This window comes from Diadema antillarum, unplaced genomic scaffold (assembly GCF_040938485.1).
Source record: "Diadema antillarum isolate AM-2024a unplaced genomic scaffold, OU_Dant_1.0 scf00000227, whole genome shotgun sequence".
Taxonomy (NCBI): domain Eukaryota; kingdom Metazoa; phylum Echinodermata; class Echinoidea; order Diadematoida; family Diadematidae; genus Diadema; species Diadema antillarum.
The window spans coordinates 162610-179958 of record NW_027271116.1 but is presented as its reverse complement, the minus strand read 5'-3'; the positions used below and the strand labels follow the sequence as shown (position 1 = coordinate 179958).

At 40.5% G+C, this 17349-nt stretch overlaps 1 protein-coding gene across 1 annotated transcript in view; it reads right to left on the bottom strand.

Moving 5' to 3' along the window:
* Positions 1 to 14506, bottom strand: part of LOC139724766 (uncharacterized) — a 59404-nt gene extending 44898 nt beyond the window's left edge. The window contains exons 1-2 of the mRNA XM_071635883.1: positions 14051 to 14506; positions 10630 to 10808 (exon numbers count right to left, since the gene is read on the bottom strand). Coding sequence (XP_071491984.1) covers positions 10630 to 10808; positions 14051 to 14489 — 618 coding nt within the window. The 5' untranslated portion in view covers positions 14490 to 14506. The remainder of the gene's footprint in view (positions 1 to 10629; positions 10809 to 14050) is intronic.
* Between the last annotated feature and the right edge of the window lie 2843 nt (positions 14507 to 17349).

The window sequence follows — 17349 nt, the reverse complement described above, 5'->3', positions numbered from 1 at the left end:
GAGGACAAACATTCGGGGGCGCTCTTCAACTTTTTCACACAGGGATTAGCAGTTCTCGTACCCGACCCCACATAATGAGCGGCAATGTGCCTGTAACTGAACACTGTGGGGAGAATTTGGCAGGGCTCTTTTTTCCGACTCTTACGTCATTTGAAATGTTTTTAAACAAACCTTTCAATTCGAGGAGCTCCTCGAAATACTGGTCACACGGCAAATTCTCCTATAACGGTGGGTGTGTGTAAGCACATATGTACTCGAACTGTATTATAAACAAGTGCACACACACACACACATGCATGCAAATGTACTATAATACATATACATAACTGTGAGTCGAAAAAAATCGACTCTCGCGAGAGTCGAAGTTCACTTAAGTCGACGCATTTTTGTCAGTCCCGAGAACTTCGACTCATGCGAGGTTTACTGTAGGTCAAATTACATCATAATATCCATTCAATTAATAGCCTACACTGCCAAAAGAAAAATTGTTGGTGGAATACTTCATTGTTTGGACCGGTGCTTTATTGATACAAACTGACTTGACAAAAAAATTACGGGACAAGTCAAAACACAATGCCAAGTGAAATCAAGCCAACTCAGATTTAGGTGGCACAAGGTTCTTAGCTGCCGTATACCTTTACCTCTACCAAAGATGCTGGAAGATTGCTGTGTAGCAGCAGTCCAGCTTCAAGGTCTATCCCATAGAGCTGCATTTACATATCGCTAGAGGGGATACTCATTTAAATCGCTGTGATCGCATGGAGAGCTCGCCGCCATTACTAAGAGTGGCAAGTGAGAATGGCAAGTGCATTATGCAAGCGCACTGCATCTGCCAAAATTGTGCATGCAGACGACATTGCCAGTGCATACAACTGTATTTGTGCTTTAAATAATTCTGTATTTTGTATTATAGATTTTCTTTAACAGCCATTTATATGACGTTATGTCAAATAATTTGAGAATTAATATCCCGTGACAAAATTAAATGCATAGAATATATTATGCTATATATATTCGAGCACTAGCTCACTTATGCTTCGATGAATTTCTCCCAGATTTTATATATGTTGTAGCTGAGACTTTAATTGGGCTATCATGAAAGTACCCTTCGTTTTTTCATACAATGTCGGGATTACGTTAAAAAACTTGGTTGAATTTAAAGCTTATCTGTAATGTACTGAGATGTTTCTTTCTGCAACTTTCTTTGCAATAACTCAAGAAAAACAGCCCTTATCACCCCCAAATTTTGCACATGTTTAGTTCATGTCCCGTACATTATTTTATAAGATAACAACTATTTGATCGGACACCATCTTGGGTATGTAAATTAGGGTCAAAGGTTATAAATGTTTCATCCTGTAGATTAGTGAATCTCTCCCATATTTTGCACACGCAAGACCATGCTACAAGAATCTTTTCACAAGATAACCACTTTTTGCTCAGATGCCATCATGTCTGCGCAAAGTTGGGTCAATGGTCAAATATACATGTACTTCATTCTGTATCTTCGTTACGACGTGTTATCTCTATGGGAGTGCAGTTTTTCTGCAAATGAAAACTGACATGACTATCTTTATCGAGCACTAGCTCACTTATGCTTCAATGAATTTCTCCCAGATTTTAATATGTTGTAGCTGAGACTTTGGGCTATCGTGAATGTACCCTTCATTTTTTCATACGATGTCGGGATTACGTTAAAAAACTTGGTTGAATTTAAAGCTTATCTGCCATGTATTGAGATGTTTCTTTCTTTCTGCAACTTTCTTTGCAATAACTCAAGAGAGACAGCTTCTATCACCCTCAAATTTTGCACATGCTTAGTTCATGTCACGTACATTATTTCATAAAATAACAACTTCCTGATCAGACACCATCTTGGGTACATTAGGGTCAAAGGTTATAAATGTTTCATCCTGTATAATAATGAATACATGTCCTATCTCTTCCATATTTTGCACACGCAAAGATCATGTTACAAGAATCTTTTCACAAGATAACCACTTTTTGCTCAGATGCCATCTTGATTTTCGAAAAGATCGGATCACCTAATTTGTCAGTGTTGACAAATTCCACGTCTAGTTGTGATTGAATCCAGAGCATTTTTGTGTAATAATGTATTATTTGATAATGATTGTATCTGTTTTACATTGATATAGCTGATTCTGGGTGCATGCACTGGTCGGGGAGGAAGGTCTCGAGCCTCGGTGATTAAGTTTGCCTTTTCCTCCCCTGGCAACCAGCAGCATGCACCTGGAACTACCACAATTTTTATATAATGTATTTTACGATTTTCTGTTTGTATTTTATGTCAGCTTGTATTGTATATTGTATATTGAATTGCCGAATGAATAATAATAACAATAATAATAATGTTCTGTACTACATGTATGTATTCATTTATGTGATATGTTCAGGACTTTGGGTGTGTGTGTGTGAGAGAGAGAGAGAGAGAGTGTGTGTGTGTGTGTGTGTGTTTGTGCAGGCATATTCACTATGTCTCATTCAAATTATTGTATTCTTAATTAAGGTTGAGGTGGGGGCCTTCCAGTGTGTGTGTGTGTGTGTGTGTGTACAAGCAATGATCCTTTGATCTCAAAATACACCAAATTCACTCTGAAGCTACCTTTTTTCAAGTAGCCTGCTACTTCTGTAAAAGTATGGCCTTTTCCTCTGATTTCAGCGATTTTGCTACCCTTTTCACTATATGCACGTACAGTACAATGTATATCGCCCGTCAGTGGAAAACACCCCTTTTACATGCATTGTTTATACAGGACTTGTAATGACAGTGTCTCCAGGGCTGTAGGTATGGGAGACCTGCCCCCCCCCCCCCCAGAAAAAAAAAAAAAATTGTATGCCACCATGTGCATCCCATCCCCACCCCCTGAAAAAAAAAATGCTGAATGAAAATAATCACAGTAGCAGTTCAGAGTGTCCCCTACAAAATTGCGAGGCCCCCAGTGCCCCCTACTGGAAAAAAGAGTTGACAAACGCACCCAAAGAGAAGCATTTTCTCAAAAAATTAATCATATTTTTTAAAATCATATGTGTTTCTAGTTTGTCAAAGTTTTGCCATGATATTTGAAACTAAAGATTCTGAAGCGTCTGGAAATAGAGCCCCCATCCTACATATAGACATGGGACTAGGACCCCGTTTACAGTGCGAGGCTCGGTCGCGGCCGTGCCCAGCCCCGCTTCAGTGTAAATGCGCAAAAGGCCAAATGCGAGGCCAAAATTGGCCTCGCATTTGGCCTTGCTCTGGAGGTGGTCTCCGCCGCGGCCGAGCCCGGCCTTTTCTTGGTGTAAACGCAAACTGGGCCAAATGCGCGGCCAACTGCGCCGCCAATTTTAGTCTGGCTTCCAAACCCTCTGCCTGTATCTTTCGCTATTCAGGATATCAAGCCCCTCAACGTCGAAAACTAGTATAGTTTAAGGTGGTTTTGTCCTGCAAAGGATTCTTTCCTTCGGCAAAGGCCTTTGCCCGAACGGCGACTTCGTCGCCACGGAATTCAGTTGGCAAAGGGTCTGAAAACCAGACAATACCAAATTGCGTTTGTTTACAAGCAGAGCGCCACTACGACAAAATATTGAAAGGTTTTAATTAAAAGCGCGGCCGAGCTTAGCAGTGTAAACGGACAAAATTGCGGGACTCGGCCGCGGCTCGGCCACGGCTCGGCCCAGCCCCGCACTGCAAACAGGGTCTAGGTCTAGGACTTGGTCTGCAAGTGCAACTATACCCTGTGCAATAAACTTTAAGTAATGCCATCATTTGTAGTCTTTCCACTTTTAAAAATAGATGCTGGTTTCTTGTTCACATTTTAACTTTACTAAACTAGAATTATATTAACACGTACCTGTTATTTCGTGGCCGGATTAGATTCTGGCTAATTGTCCTGATTGACAAGCTCCAATTCAAGCTCGTGCTCACATGCATGCATATACAATATGTGAAGTAAATGAACACACGCGTCACGGCCATCAGCAGCATCATTTGACATAAATGGTATCCCGGGGTACCAAATAAAAATCAGCCATTTTGTTGAATTTTTTTCATGAACTTGATGTCTCCAAAGCACACTTATTAATATATAACTATGGTACATGTGTGAAGTACAGACCCAGGAATTTCACATGAGCCTTATTTCAAGTTGATGCATAACTGTTTTGAATGGATGGTTCCAACATACAGCTGCAAAGACATCATGAATATACATAAGTATTAGTGATCTATTTATCAACTGCAAATAACAGTATTTCAGAGGAGATGAAATTTAAAGGAGACATGAAAAATGTTGACCCTTACATAGGTGTTGCCTTAAAGTACAGTGTACATGTATGTCTACAAACCCCTGAATGTCTACCATTTACAGAATTCAGTTACATACACAACAAGGGAAAGTAGAAATTACGCGGTGCGTAATAAATGTCCCCGCCGGAAGTAGCATTTAGTAGCAAAATGTACAATATAGGTAAAAAGATCAAGGTCAAAGGTCAAAGAAGTCAAAGGTCAAAATTCTGTGTACAAGTTTTGAAGCCCTCACCTAGTGCCATCACATAAAGCAAACGGAATCAAAATTGGGTTAGAAATGGCGAAGGAGTAGCATTTTGTAGCCAATGTACAATATAGGTAAAAAATCAAGGTCAAAGGTCAAAGAAGTCAAAGGTCAAAATTCTGTGTAGAAGTTTTGAAGCCCTCACCTAGTGCCATCACATAAAGCAAACGGAATTGAAATCGGGTTAGAAATGGCGAAGGAGTAGCATTTCGTAGCCAATGTACAATATAGGTCAAAAATCAGGGTCAAAGGTCAAATAAGTCAAAGGTCAAAATTCTGTGTAAAAGTTTTGAAGCCCTCACCTAGTGCCATCACATAAAGCAAACGGAATCAAAACCGGGTTAGAAATGGCAAAGGAGTAGCATTTTGAAGCAAAATGTGCAATATAGGTCAAAGGTCAAGGTCAAAGGTCACACTGAAATTCTGTGTAGAAGTTTCATATCTCCCATGTAATGCTATCATATAAAGTAAACAGAATCAAAATCGGGTTAGAAATGGCGAAGGAGTAGCATTTTGAAGCAAAATGTACAATATAGGTCAAAGGTCAAGGTCAAAGATCACAACTGAAATTCTGTGTAGAAGTTTCAAAGCTCCCATGTAGTGCTATCATATACGTTGTAAATCAAACAGAATCAAAATTGGCTCATAAATGACAGAGAATAGCAAATAGAACATTTTGATCACACACAGACGCACAGACGGACGGACGGACAGACGGACGGACGGACGGACAGACGGACGGACGGACACACAGACACACACACGTACGGAGCCCGTTTCATAGTCCCCTGCTCGAACTCGTTCGGCAGGGACGACTAATGTATCACATACCCGTACACCAGAAAACCTGCTAAAAACACAATTTCCCTTTCATTTTGTGATCCCAAAATTTAGAATTATGTAGATGAATGGCTCTTCCTATTATAGAAAACTCAAGATTTGACTATAAGTACATTGACTTATTTCATATTTTGAGTCCTCACACAAAATCGGTGCATGCTGTTTTTTGTTGGTTTTGTGATGCACAGCCACATTTTGATGACCAAAATGGTTCTTAACCTGCGCAATACTTCTGCAACGAGAGAAGGCATCATCACAAGGCTTCTTAGCTTTTTTTTAAATTTAAGTCTTGCACAACTTTTGAGACCAAATTTGCAACATCAACATCATATACCGTTACAAAATGACACCCATTTTTGTAACTGTACTGTATGTCACGCCCAAATGGGCGCAAATTTTGTAATTTTGCATACATTTCCTGTGGAAAACAGTGCTCACTCATTAAATTCCTAAAAACGTGACACTGTGTAGTTGTAATATTAATCACATATTGACTTTGAATCACTTGATGCTGATTATGGTAGAAAATTGGCTAATGACAACTTGCAATGGAAAAAAAAGACAAACAAGGCAAGTGTCATAATGTGTCTCGCCCATTCGCGTACAAGAAATTGTATGCAAATGGGATACAACTGATTAAAAAAAGAGATATAACAGATAAAAAGATATATAAAAGGGTAAAAATTTATGGCAAAAAACAAACATGCCAAAAAAACTTAACATTGGGCCCTTAAAAGTTTGTTGACCCATGCTTGTGACCATTGACATTGTGGTGGCCATCCACTCCCCAAGGGACATCTACCATCCAAGTTTAGTCACAAATGGGGATATGAATCAAAAGTTTTGACACATAATAGAAATGCGCCATAAAAACTTAACATTGGGCTCTAAAAGTTTGTTGACCCCTGCTTGTGACCTTTGACCTTGTGGTGATCATTAACTCCCCAAGGGACATCTACCATCTAAGTTAAATCACAAACGGACATATGGATCAAAAGTTATGACCCCTAATAGAAATGCGCCATAAAAACTTAACATTGGGCTCTACAAGTTCGTTGACCCCTGATTGTGGCCTTTGACCTTGTGGTGATCATCCACTCCCCAAGGGACATCTACCATCCAAGTTTGGTCACAAATGGAGTTATGGATCAAAAGTTATGACCCATAATAGAAATGCGCCATAAAAACTTAACATTGGGCTCTAAAAGTCTGTTGACCCCTGCTTGTGACCTTTGACCTTGTGGTGGCCATCCACTCCCCAAGGGACATCTACCATCCAAGTTTGGTCACAAATGGAGTTATGGATCAAAAGTTATGACCCATAATAGAAACGCGCCAAAAAAACTTAACATTGGGCCCTAAAGTTCATTGACCCCTTCCTGTGACCTTTGAACTTGAGGTGACCTTCATATATGGCAAAATGTGAAACTTTGTATGACCCCTCTTCCCTCGAAGTTTGATTGCAATTGAAGCCCAGAGTAAAGAGTTATTGAAGTTTTTGTAGCGTTACGGATGGACGGACGGACAGACTACGGACATACGGACGGACGGACGGACGACGGACGGACAGACGCTGCAGGCGATCCCTTAGTCTCCCCTCACCTCCGGTGGGCTCGACAAAAAGTAGAAAAAAAAAGAGAAAAAAAGATAATTCCCAAAACGATATATACAGTGTATCAGAATTGAAATGACTTTTGGGATGGTTAAAGATATACAATTGTTGAATATCTTAAAACAGATACACAGATCAATCACTGTATAAAAAGGTGAGTGTCAGGCATGCCAAATTTGACATGATCGTGCCTCTGATGGCTGAGATCTCGTGGGAAGGGGGGAATCTGCCCCTCCTTCCCCCTTTGACTTTAAAATAGCAGAAAATGCCCGGCCTGAGAAAGATTAAGTAATGCTATCCACAAACTTAATTAGGGACAAATGGAGGGAGGGACTACCCCAAAACCCCTTTTTGTCTCGCCCACCGGAGGTGAAGGCGAGACTAAGGGATCCAAATGGCGTCCGTCGTCCGTCCGTCGTCTGTCCGTCGTCCGTCCGTCGTCGTCCGTCGTCCGTCACAAATGTTAAAGTTTACCTGCAAGACTCTCTTATGATGCATAACTTGGCAACTGTTACAGCAATGGCAGCCACACTTGGGTGATAGAAGCACTAGGGGTATCTTCATGTTATGGTGTTGTCAGAGGTCATGTGATGAGGTCAAAGGTCATTTGAGGTCATATATTAAAGGGTATGTGCAAGACCCTCTTTTCTATGTTAAAGTTTACCTGCAAGACTCTCTTTTGACAAATAACTTCACATAAGTTGCTTGGATTACAACCTCACTTGAGTCATAGATGCACTAGGGGTACCTTCATGTTGTGGTGCCGTTGGAGGTCACAGGATAAGGTCAAAGGTCATTTGAGGTCATACGTTAAAGTTTACTTGCAAGACTCTCTTATCACTCGTAACTCGACACATGTTGCTACAATAGCACTCAAACTTGGGTGATGGATGCACTGGGGGTACCTTCATGTTATGGTGCCATAAGAGGTCACATGATAAGGTCAAAGGTCATTTGAGGTCATACGTGTCAAAGTTTACTTGCAAGACTCTTATCACACATAACTCAGCACATGTTGCTACAATGGCAATCAAACTTGGGTGATGGTAGATGTCTCTTGGGAAGTTGAAGGTTACCACAAGGTCAAAGGTCACAGACAGGGGTCAACGAACTATTAGGGCCCAATATTAAGTATTCAGGGCACATTTCGTTTATGGCTCATAACTTTTGATCCCTATGTCCGTTTGTGACCAAACTTGGACTGAAGATGTCCCTTGAGGAGGTGAAGGTCGTCACAACGTAAAAGGTCACAGACAGGGGTCAACAAACTTTTAGGGCCCAATGTTATGTTTTTAGGGCGCATTTCGATTGTGGCTCATAACTTTTGATCAATACGTCCGTTTGTGACCATACTTGGACGGTAGATGTCCCTTGGGAAGTTAAAGGTCATCACAAGGTCAAAGGTCGCAGAAAGGGGTCAACAAATTTTTAGGGCCCAATGTTATTTTTTATGGCGCATTTCGATTATGGCTCAGTACTTTTGATCCTTTGTCCGTTTGTGACCAAACTTGGATGGTTAATGTCCCTTAGGATGTTGAAGGTCACCACAAGGTCAAAGGTCATAAGCAGGTCAATTAACTTCTGGGAGTTATAAAAAATGTTAATTCCTTTTACGCGAATGGGCGAGACACAATTTGGCACTTGCCTTGTGTTTTAAAATAGCCAAAAAAGCCCGGCCTGAGAAAGATTAAGTTTAATAATGCTGTCCACAAACTTAATTAGGGACAGATGGAGGGACGGACAACCCGAAGACATTATGCCTCCGGTGACAATGCATGGCAGAGGCAGAAAAATCAACAAGGATATCTGAAGGAGGCTTTACCCTGAGCTCCCCCTCCCCCCCCCCCAAAAAAAAAAAAAGAAAAGAAAAGAAGAAAAGAGTAGTGAAATCCCCAATTTGACTCCTCTTAAAGATAATACAAGTTCTACCTCAAAAGTTTCCCTGAATTTCCTTGTCTTTCTAATAGTTGGTGTTTCAGGTTAAAGTACCTTTCATATAACTAACACGTGAGACTTACTCGCCCCAAAGTGCTCTCATGTCTTAGTAATCATGCAATAATGGTTTCGTACCAGAGCCGCTGCCGTACGGCGGCGCGGCGAGGTAGTACACGTATTGTACGACACATTATTGCATGATAACTGCAACCAGCAGCCTGCAGCCCCATACAAAACATGTGTACGCATAGCTAACTGCAACCAGCAGCCCAAGTGCTGTGATACATATGTACTATTTGTAAGAACGCTATAGAAATACTAATATTGTATTGTATTGTATTGTAATGGGGCCTTCGCATTGTAGCATCTAGGATCATGACAGATTTAGTATCGCGGGTAAATATCAACTTAAAATTCAAAAATTTCTTCAATTTGAAGACTTACCAATTAAGTTGAAATATTGAGAACAGGCTTCGGCAACGTTTGATTCTGCCAATAGGTCCCTTTCTGTTCAAATTGATGACTGAATGTGACTCGGTCAAGAGGACCTTGGGAGAGCTACATACACTGAATACTACAGCCAGCGCATGCGCACACATCACATGCGCACAAATTTCAAATCCATGAATGGATAAGATTGTTTGGGGCTGCTGGTCGCAGTTAATTGCATGATTACTGAGACATGAAAGCACTTTGGGGCGAGTAAGTCTCACAGTGTCAGTTATATGAAAGGTACTTTAACCTGAAACACAAAAATTCAGGAAAACTTTTGAGGTACCAAAACTTTATATTATCTTTGAAGGCATACAATCGTGGTGAGTGGTTTGTGCGGCATGGAGACGAACGCAACACGCTGCCTCCCCCATTCTGTATCAAATGTAGTGACCCCGAATGAGAATAGCGCTGGCTCAATGGGTCAGCGAACAACACTCTAGACTACAAGAGCTCTGTGCTACAAATCTCCTTACCCAAAATGGCTGTCCGAGCGAGCCCCGAGAACTTCCGAATGGACGCACACTCTCAGTGCACATGCGCATGAAGAGAGGCCAAAAGAGCCACGCGTCTTCTGGCCTCTCTCCTCCAATCACCGCAGCTCGCGGAGAAAATGTTTGTGTATGATGCGTACGCACAGACACACACGTGTCTCAGTGGCAGCATTGTCCCACACGTATGGATATAGCACCGAGTCTGGCATTGTGCAATTGCATGCACAAACTTCCGTCATTCGGAGTTTACATACCAGAAGGGATGACGATCGTATGCCTTTAATAATTCTTGCCAAGTTTCATTACAATCTAGACATGAATATTCAATAAATGGCAAAATATGTATAGTTTACTACAAGAAGGCCCACACTAGTAGCCCCTCCAGGGGACAAACGGCAGGACTCTGAAGCCCTCAGGAATAAGTCTAAATTTATTCAAATTCATGAAATTCTTCTGTCGAGATGTTTTCATTGCAACTGATTGACAAATTGCCCTACATCGACGCCTGATCAGGAGGTCGTAGGTTCGAATCCTGCTCAAGTATGTATGCCCATGATTTTTTTATCATCATGGCTACTACTAAAACACTGATCAATTCAGTGCTTATTTACGTTAACATGTAGGGCAATTTGTCAATCAGTTGCAAAGTCTAAATTTGTTATCCAAACTATCATCTTCACTGCATGCATTCATATCTCATTACCTGACTCGCTAGACCAGTCAACACCTCCTCCGACTGCTGCTGCCGATGATGATGGTGGTCTGGAGGGGGTTGTGGCTGGAACTGGGTAAAAGGGGCATCTCCAATGTATGCCTGGTGTTGTGAACCTTCTTCGTGGGATGGGGTTTGTTGTGCCTTTGTGGCTGTGCCGAGTATTGGTCCTGATGGTAACAACAGGGAAAATACACTTAGAGAAGATAGTCTGATGATTGTAAAACATTGATTTTTTTTTTCCGAGAAGATAGAGTAAAAATTGCATAGAAGAGCTCAAATCAATAATATAAGAATCTGTCCAGTCACTAATTTATTGTCAGTGGTCAAAATCCCAGGTGAGTTATACCACAATTCAGTATAACACATATAATTTGAATCTAGCTATCTATATGCCACATACTTTTCAATGTCAATTTATATATTGAGGGATCAAAATGTATAATGCATGGTCATATACCGTATGACCATGCGTATTAAAACACAAAACAAAACACAGTGGGAGCATTTCATATCATCTCGCATCCTTTTACAGCTTTCCTGTATGTAGATGTACATTTAAGTAAGTTACAAAATTCTGTAATCATAGGCATGGTGTAGTTTCACAATGCATGATGCTGACATTCATATGCTTTTTAGATCAAATCTAATACTCCCAGTGATGGGGTACATGGAAAGTGGAGACCTTGGGAAATCTTAGTTGGACCCCCTTGAAAAGTTGTTGTATCTCAGTGAATAGGACTGCATGTAACTGTAAAACAAAAACTCACACATAACATTTCTTGAACAGTACAGTCACTTAAACCCTATTCTAACTGGGGGGGGGGGGGGGGGTCAAATTGACCCCCCCTTGACATTTCGCGCCACGATTCCGTGACACGAAAAGATGGCGCCGCGTCATTTCGTGACTTTTTTCATTGAAGTCTCCCGCATGTTTTGAGACCAAAATTGCTATGTCCAGGTGCACCATTCCGAAGTAACATAATAATTTTCATATGCATGTCAACCCAAAAACGGCTTAAATTCATGATATCATGTGGAAATCCAATGCAAATTGTGTGTTTTTGTTAAATTGATATAAATTAGATTATTTTCACTTTTAATCATTAAAATTAATCAATTCTAATGTACATCAACTTGAAAAAGTGCCTGCAACAAAATTTGATCAAAAAACAACAAAAAGCAAAAGGTCAAAAAAACAGCAAAATACGTAAGAAATTTAAAACAGTAAAAAACAAAAGAAATTGATTTTGATTGTGCTATTTCTTAGCAAGGAAAGTTTTTGATGTCTCTTAAGGAATTCTCAATCAAAAATTAAGGAATCCTTCAGTCTTTTGAACGGAGTTGCAGGTGAAAATAGAAATTTCATGCATTAATTTACATATAGTGTAATAAAGAGAAAATCAATATTTTTCTATTTTATGACCATGTAATCTTGTAGTTGATATCCAGATCGCGCCATCAGCAGCCGAGATCTGAAGGGAGGGTCAAATTGACCCCCCCCCCCCCCCAGTAAAAACTTGGTCTCAAATAGCCCAGTTAAAATAGGGTTAATGATGTTTGTCCTTTGCTAGCGTAGACGACCACAATTTCTCATATCACAAGATTTTATGAGTGTAAAGATGGTTGATTGGTCTGATCCTCCCTCTAAAATGTCTGGTGCAGTGTAGACATGCCGGGTAAAGCCAGACTACACGTACATGGGTGTATGCAAGGGGGGGTCGGCAGGATCATACGACCCCCCCCCCCCCAAATTTTCAAAAGGTCCACTTTTTGTAAAAGACATTTTTGTTTTTCGAGGGGTTTTTATCCTATATACAACAGGAAAAAAAAGTGACCAGGTGGTGTTCCAGCAAATTGTCAAAAACCTTGTAAATTTCGTAATTAGTTTTAATATGCCATATAGTTATGATGACTTCAATAACAGACTTATTTGATATGTCTGACAAGCTGCACGGCAGCCAATTTGAATTTTTATACAAAGTTGCCATGTTGGAGTGTTGAAAATCTCTATCTCGGGTTTGTAAATTAGGCTACCTGAATGAGCGCGTTTGTAACTGATTGAGTGCATGCTGCTGATTTACATTGTGACGTCAGTGAAAGGTGCATTATGCTTCCTTTTTGCTGCACTTTTTGACATGCCCGTGAATGTTTGTCGTTGGTGTTTGTCTTCGTAGCCACATTGGAATTTAAAATAGCAGCCATTACGTTTGTCAGACACATCATATAAGTACATATTTTAACTCAGTATGTTTAATAAAATACTTGTTTACACCTAATTTCAACGTCACTCACCACTTAGAAATCGAGATAGGGATTTTAAATATTTCATCGAGGCGGCCATATTGGAATTCAAAATGGCAGTCATTCGATGTTTGTCAGACACTTCAAATCAATCTGTCAGCAGAATCAATGTGTCAAAACGCTCATGTGTACCAAATTTTGGTGCCACAGGTCATTCAGAACTGAAGATAGGGATCGTTAAATTTGTGTTGTGATGGCAGCCATATAGGAATTCAAAATGGCGGCCGACCCCGTGGTCAGATCTCTTGGATCCGGCAATATTTGAAATCAGCGCCCCAAAATACCCCTATATGCAAAATTTCATTCTTTCTGCCGGATGTGAGCATCTCGACCAAATTTTGTTACATATCTGCCCTACTACAAAGGTTATTTTTAAAGTACCAAGGTATTAAAGGACAAGTTCACCTTAATAAACATAAGGTTTGAGAGAAAGTAGCAATATTAGTAGAACACATCATTGAAAGTTTGAGGAAAATCAGACAATCCGTTCATAAGTTATGAATTTTTGAAGTTTTTGTGCAGTACCCGCTGGATGAGAAGACTACTGCAGTGTATGAATAACTTAGATGTCACATGCGTACAACAATATAAGGAAAATATAAAGAGAATTTCACAAAATTCCATCTTTTGAAAAAAGTACACATTCCCCTGACTCGTTACCGACAAATGTTATGGGTAATATTATTCCCCCTGCCTTTAGAAAGAGGCAAGTCAAGTGCTCTTTTATTATGCGAAAAAAGTGAAAATATGTTGAATTTTCTTATACATTTTCTTTATACTGTTGTACGCAAATGACTCACAAGGTGTAGTAGTCTCCTCATCCAGCGGTTCCAACACAAAAATTTTAAAAATTCATAACTTTTGCATCGATTGTCCAATTTTCCTCAAACTTTCACAGATGTGTTCTACTAATATTGCTGCATTCTCTCAATCCTTATGTTTATGAAGGTGAACTTGTCCTTTAAGCATGAATAATGGCATGCTGGGTCAACTTCAGGCCTGTTAGTTTCCTTCTACATTCATTGTACCAAAATTCTTCCTAATAAAACTTGGAAGCTTTCACCTACTCATAAGGGGCATATCTTTGCTCTCTCTGTTACCAACTTACCAACACAGTTGTTGCAGTTGTTGTAGAGGTTGACTGCTTCTTGTGTGTGCAGGTCTCCTGGAGGCAGAGGTTCAACCTTGACAGTTACCTCAGTGGGGAACTCTACAGGTTCAGATGGAGGTTCCACTTTGAACTCTACCAGTTGATACTCTACCAGTCCAGTGGAAATGGCTTCACTGTCAGCTTGGTGACTATGAAGTTGCTCTCTTTGTGTGACAACAAACGTTCTGTCATCAGAAACTGTGCTTGTAGTAGAATGATGTATGTTGGCTACATTCTGATCATCACCATCGCATGGTGGGGTGGGGCTCTCTTGGGTGTGTCTGGATCCATGTCTTGTCATCAGGTGCTGTCTGAAATCTTCATTGCTTTCAAACCCTTCACCACAATCTTCACACAGAGGTAGCTTGTAAGTCCTGACACAGACTTCTCTTTCCATCTTGAGTCTTGGAATGGAGGAAGGTGGACACAGGTGGGTATCACATTCTTCTGCAACTGGGAGTTGAAAGACAAACATGGAATGTATGGAATGAGAAGTTACTGGCACCATTCATGAAGACGTACCGTGTACATCATAAAACCAATTCATTCTATTGGAATTACATGTATTTCTGGGAAACGGATAAATGACCTGTCCTCATCAAAATGCTTGAACTAGATCAGTGATGCAATTCAAACAAGGCAAGTGCCAAATTTTGTCTCGCCCATTTGCGTACAAGAAATTAATGTTTTTCTTACTCCCAGAAGTTCATTTACCCGCCTGTGACCTTTGACCTCGTGGTGACCTTCAACTCCCCAAGGGACATTTACCATCCAAGTTTGGTCACAAACGGACAAAGGGATCAAAAGTTATGAGCCATTATCGAAACACGCCATAAAAACTTAATGGGCCCCAAAAATTACCCCTTTCTGTGACCTTTGACCTTGTGATGACCTTTAATTCCCAAAGGGACATCTACCGTCTATTGTAAAGTTTGGTCACAAAAGCACTTAGGGATCAAAAGTTATGAGCCACAATCGAAACGCGCCATAAAAACTTAACATTGGGCCCTAAAAGTTTGTTGACTTCTTTCTGTGACCTTTGACCTCGGGATGACCTTCACCTCCCCAAAGGAATCTACCATCCAAGTTTGGTCACAAACGGACAAAGGGATAAAAAGTTATGAGCCATAATCAAAATGCACCATAAAAACTTAACATTGGGCGCTAAAGTTTGTTGACCCCTGTCTGTGACCTTTGCCGTTGTGGTAACCTTCAACTTTCCAAGGGACATCTACCATCCAAGTTTGGTCACAAACGGACAAAGGGATTAAAAGTTATGAGCCACAATCGAAATGCACCCTAAAAACTAACGTTGGGCCCTAAAAGTTTGTTGACCCCTGTCTGTGACATTTGACCTTGTGATGACCTTCACCTCCCTATGGGACATCTACTATCCAAATGTGGTCACAAACAGACAAAGGGATCAAAAGTTATGAGCCATAATCAAAACGTGCCATAAAAACTTAACATTGGACCCTAAAAGTTTGTTGACCCCTGTCTGTGACCTTTGACTTCGTGGTAACCTTCAACTTCCCAAGGAACATCTACCATCTAAGTTTGGTCACAAACAGACAGAAACATCAAAAGTTACGAGCCATAAACGAAATGTGTCCTAAAAACTTAACATTGGGCCCTAAAGTTCATTAACCTCTGCCTGTGACCTTTGACCTTGAGGTGCCCTTCATGTTTGGTAAAATGTGTAACTTTGTATAACCAGTGTTTTAAGAAAACTACCTTCAAAGTATTCTTTCTGATGCTATTGTGATCAAGGGCAGGTAAGACATTTTTCATTTCACCTCTTGACAATAGAAGGTCTGCTCATAGCAACCTTTGTGATGTTCATTCAAGCTTACAATAGCGCCAGCAGTGTATGCTCGACCAATCTGTGAAGATGCCACGCATTGACCAATAAAATCACTCCCTTGTTGCCAGGGGCATAGTCTATCTGCGGCACTAAATCCAGATATTTAGACACGTTTCTGTTCCACTGAGGGCAGAAAATAATGGCCCAGAAAATTCCTAATTTCTTGCCTTTCCTCTGTACATTTAGCTTTGATACTGCTGCAGATGATGGACAAAACATTAGGCAACAACATTATGCCAAAACAGAAATTTGATAGTTTTGACCAATTTTTATGATCTGACTTCCATCTCAGTTTTTCCGGCTAAGCCGTCACCTATTTTTGGATCCTTTGGCAAAGCCAATCAAAGTTTGACAGAAACTGCTTCAGTTTGGCAGAAAAAAAAATACTACCTGCTTCATTGATGTCTTCCACAAAGTCCTTTGTCCACTGTGATGCATATTCTGCTTCATTTTTGTCCTCATCTTCTTTGACCTCCATCTTAATCCATGAGACATCCATGTTGATCTGTTGTGTGATGGCAAAGAAGCTGCAGCTGAAAGGAAGCAATAAACTATTAAGTATCAAAGACTTAATCATTAGATCCTGCTATAAGTCGCATGACGCAGGTGTGCATTAGTTAGTGTTTATCCTCTACTAAGTTATGACTTCGGTCCGACCTCTCTTATCCGGACAGGTTGAGACCGGCGCTCATCCGCGTAAGGGATCTGGCTAGATATGGGACACTCGATATAAACTACATGCAGCTGCCTACCCAATGGTAGCTACCGCATCCACTCCACTGTACATGCACAAGTAACCTATTGCAGACATGGCTGTAGCATACACTTTAGAAACTCTTTCCTTGCTATTAACACAAAATTATAAACAGGTCTTTGTTGTTTTGTTTTGCTTTTACAATGAAATCAATGTGTTGTCATACCTGAAGACTTGAATATTGAGAAATGTATCAAGAAGGTCTTGGAAAGAAACAGAAGGAGTGGACTAAACTTGATTTCAAACTTCTATCAAGGCTCGGTAAAGTCAACCATTGTTAGACTGATGCTTAAACACAGTACAGGAAACAATGCTTGGCACAATGCCATTGAGTAAAGCTTGTGTGTGATTGTAAGTGTGTGTACAAATTGTGAGTGCTAGTACTATCATTCATCGCCCAACTAATTCAAACTAATGCGAGTCTTGTCATATCGACGGCTGTGCATGTGACCTACATGTACATGTAAGTCGGCAATGAGAATAAGACGACCACATACGTACCCTATATCAATTTTGCGTGAATGCGTCACATCCTCGTCAGCTGGACTGTGTTCACATTTCTCTGTTTGCTCAATGAATGATTGCCTGTACTGTGTTCTGTCCATGTTCTTGTCGTTATTTGGGGGTAGTGAATATCTG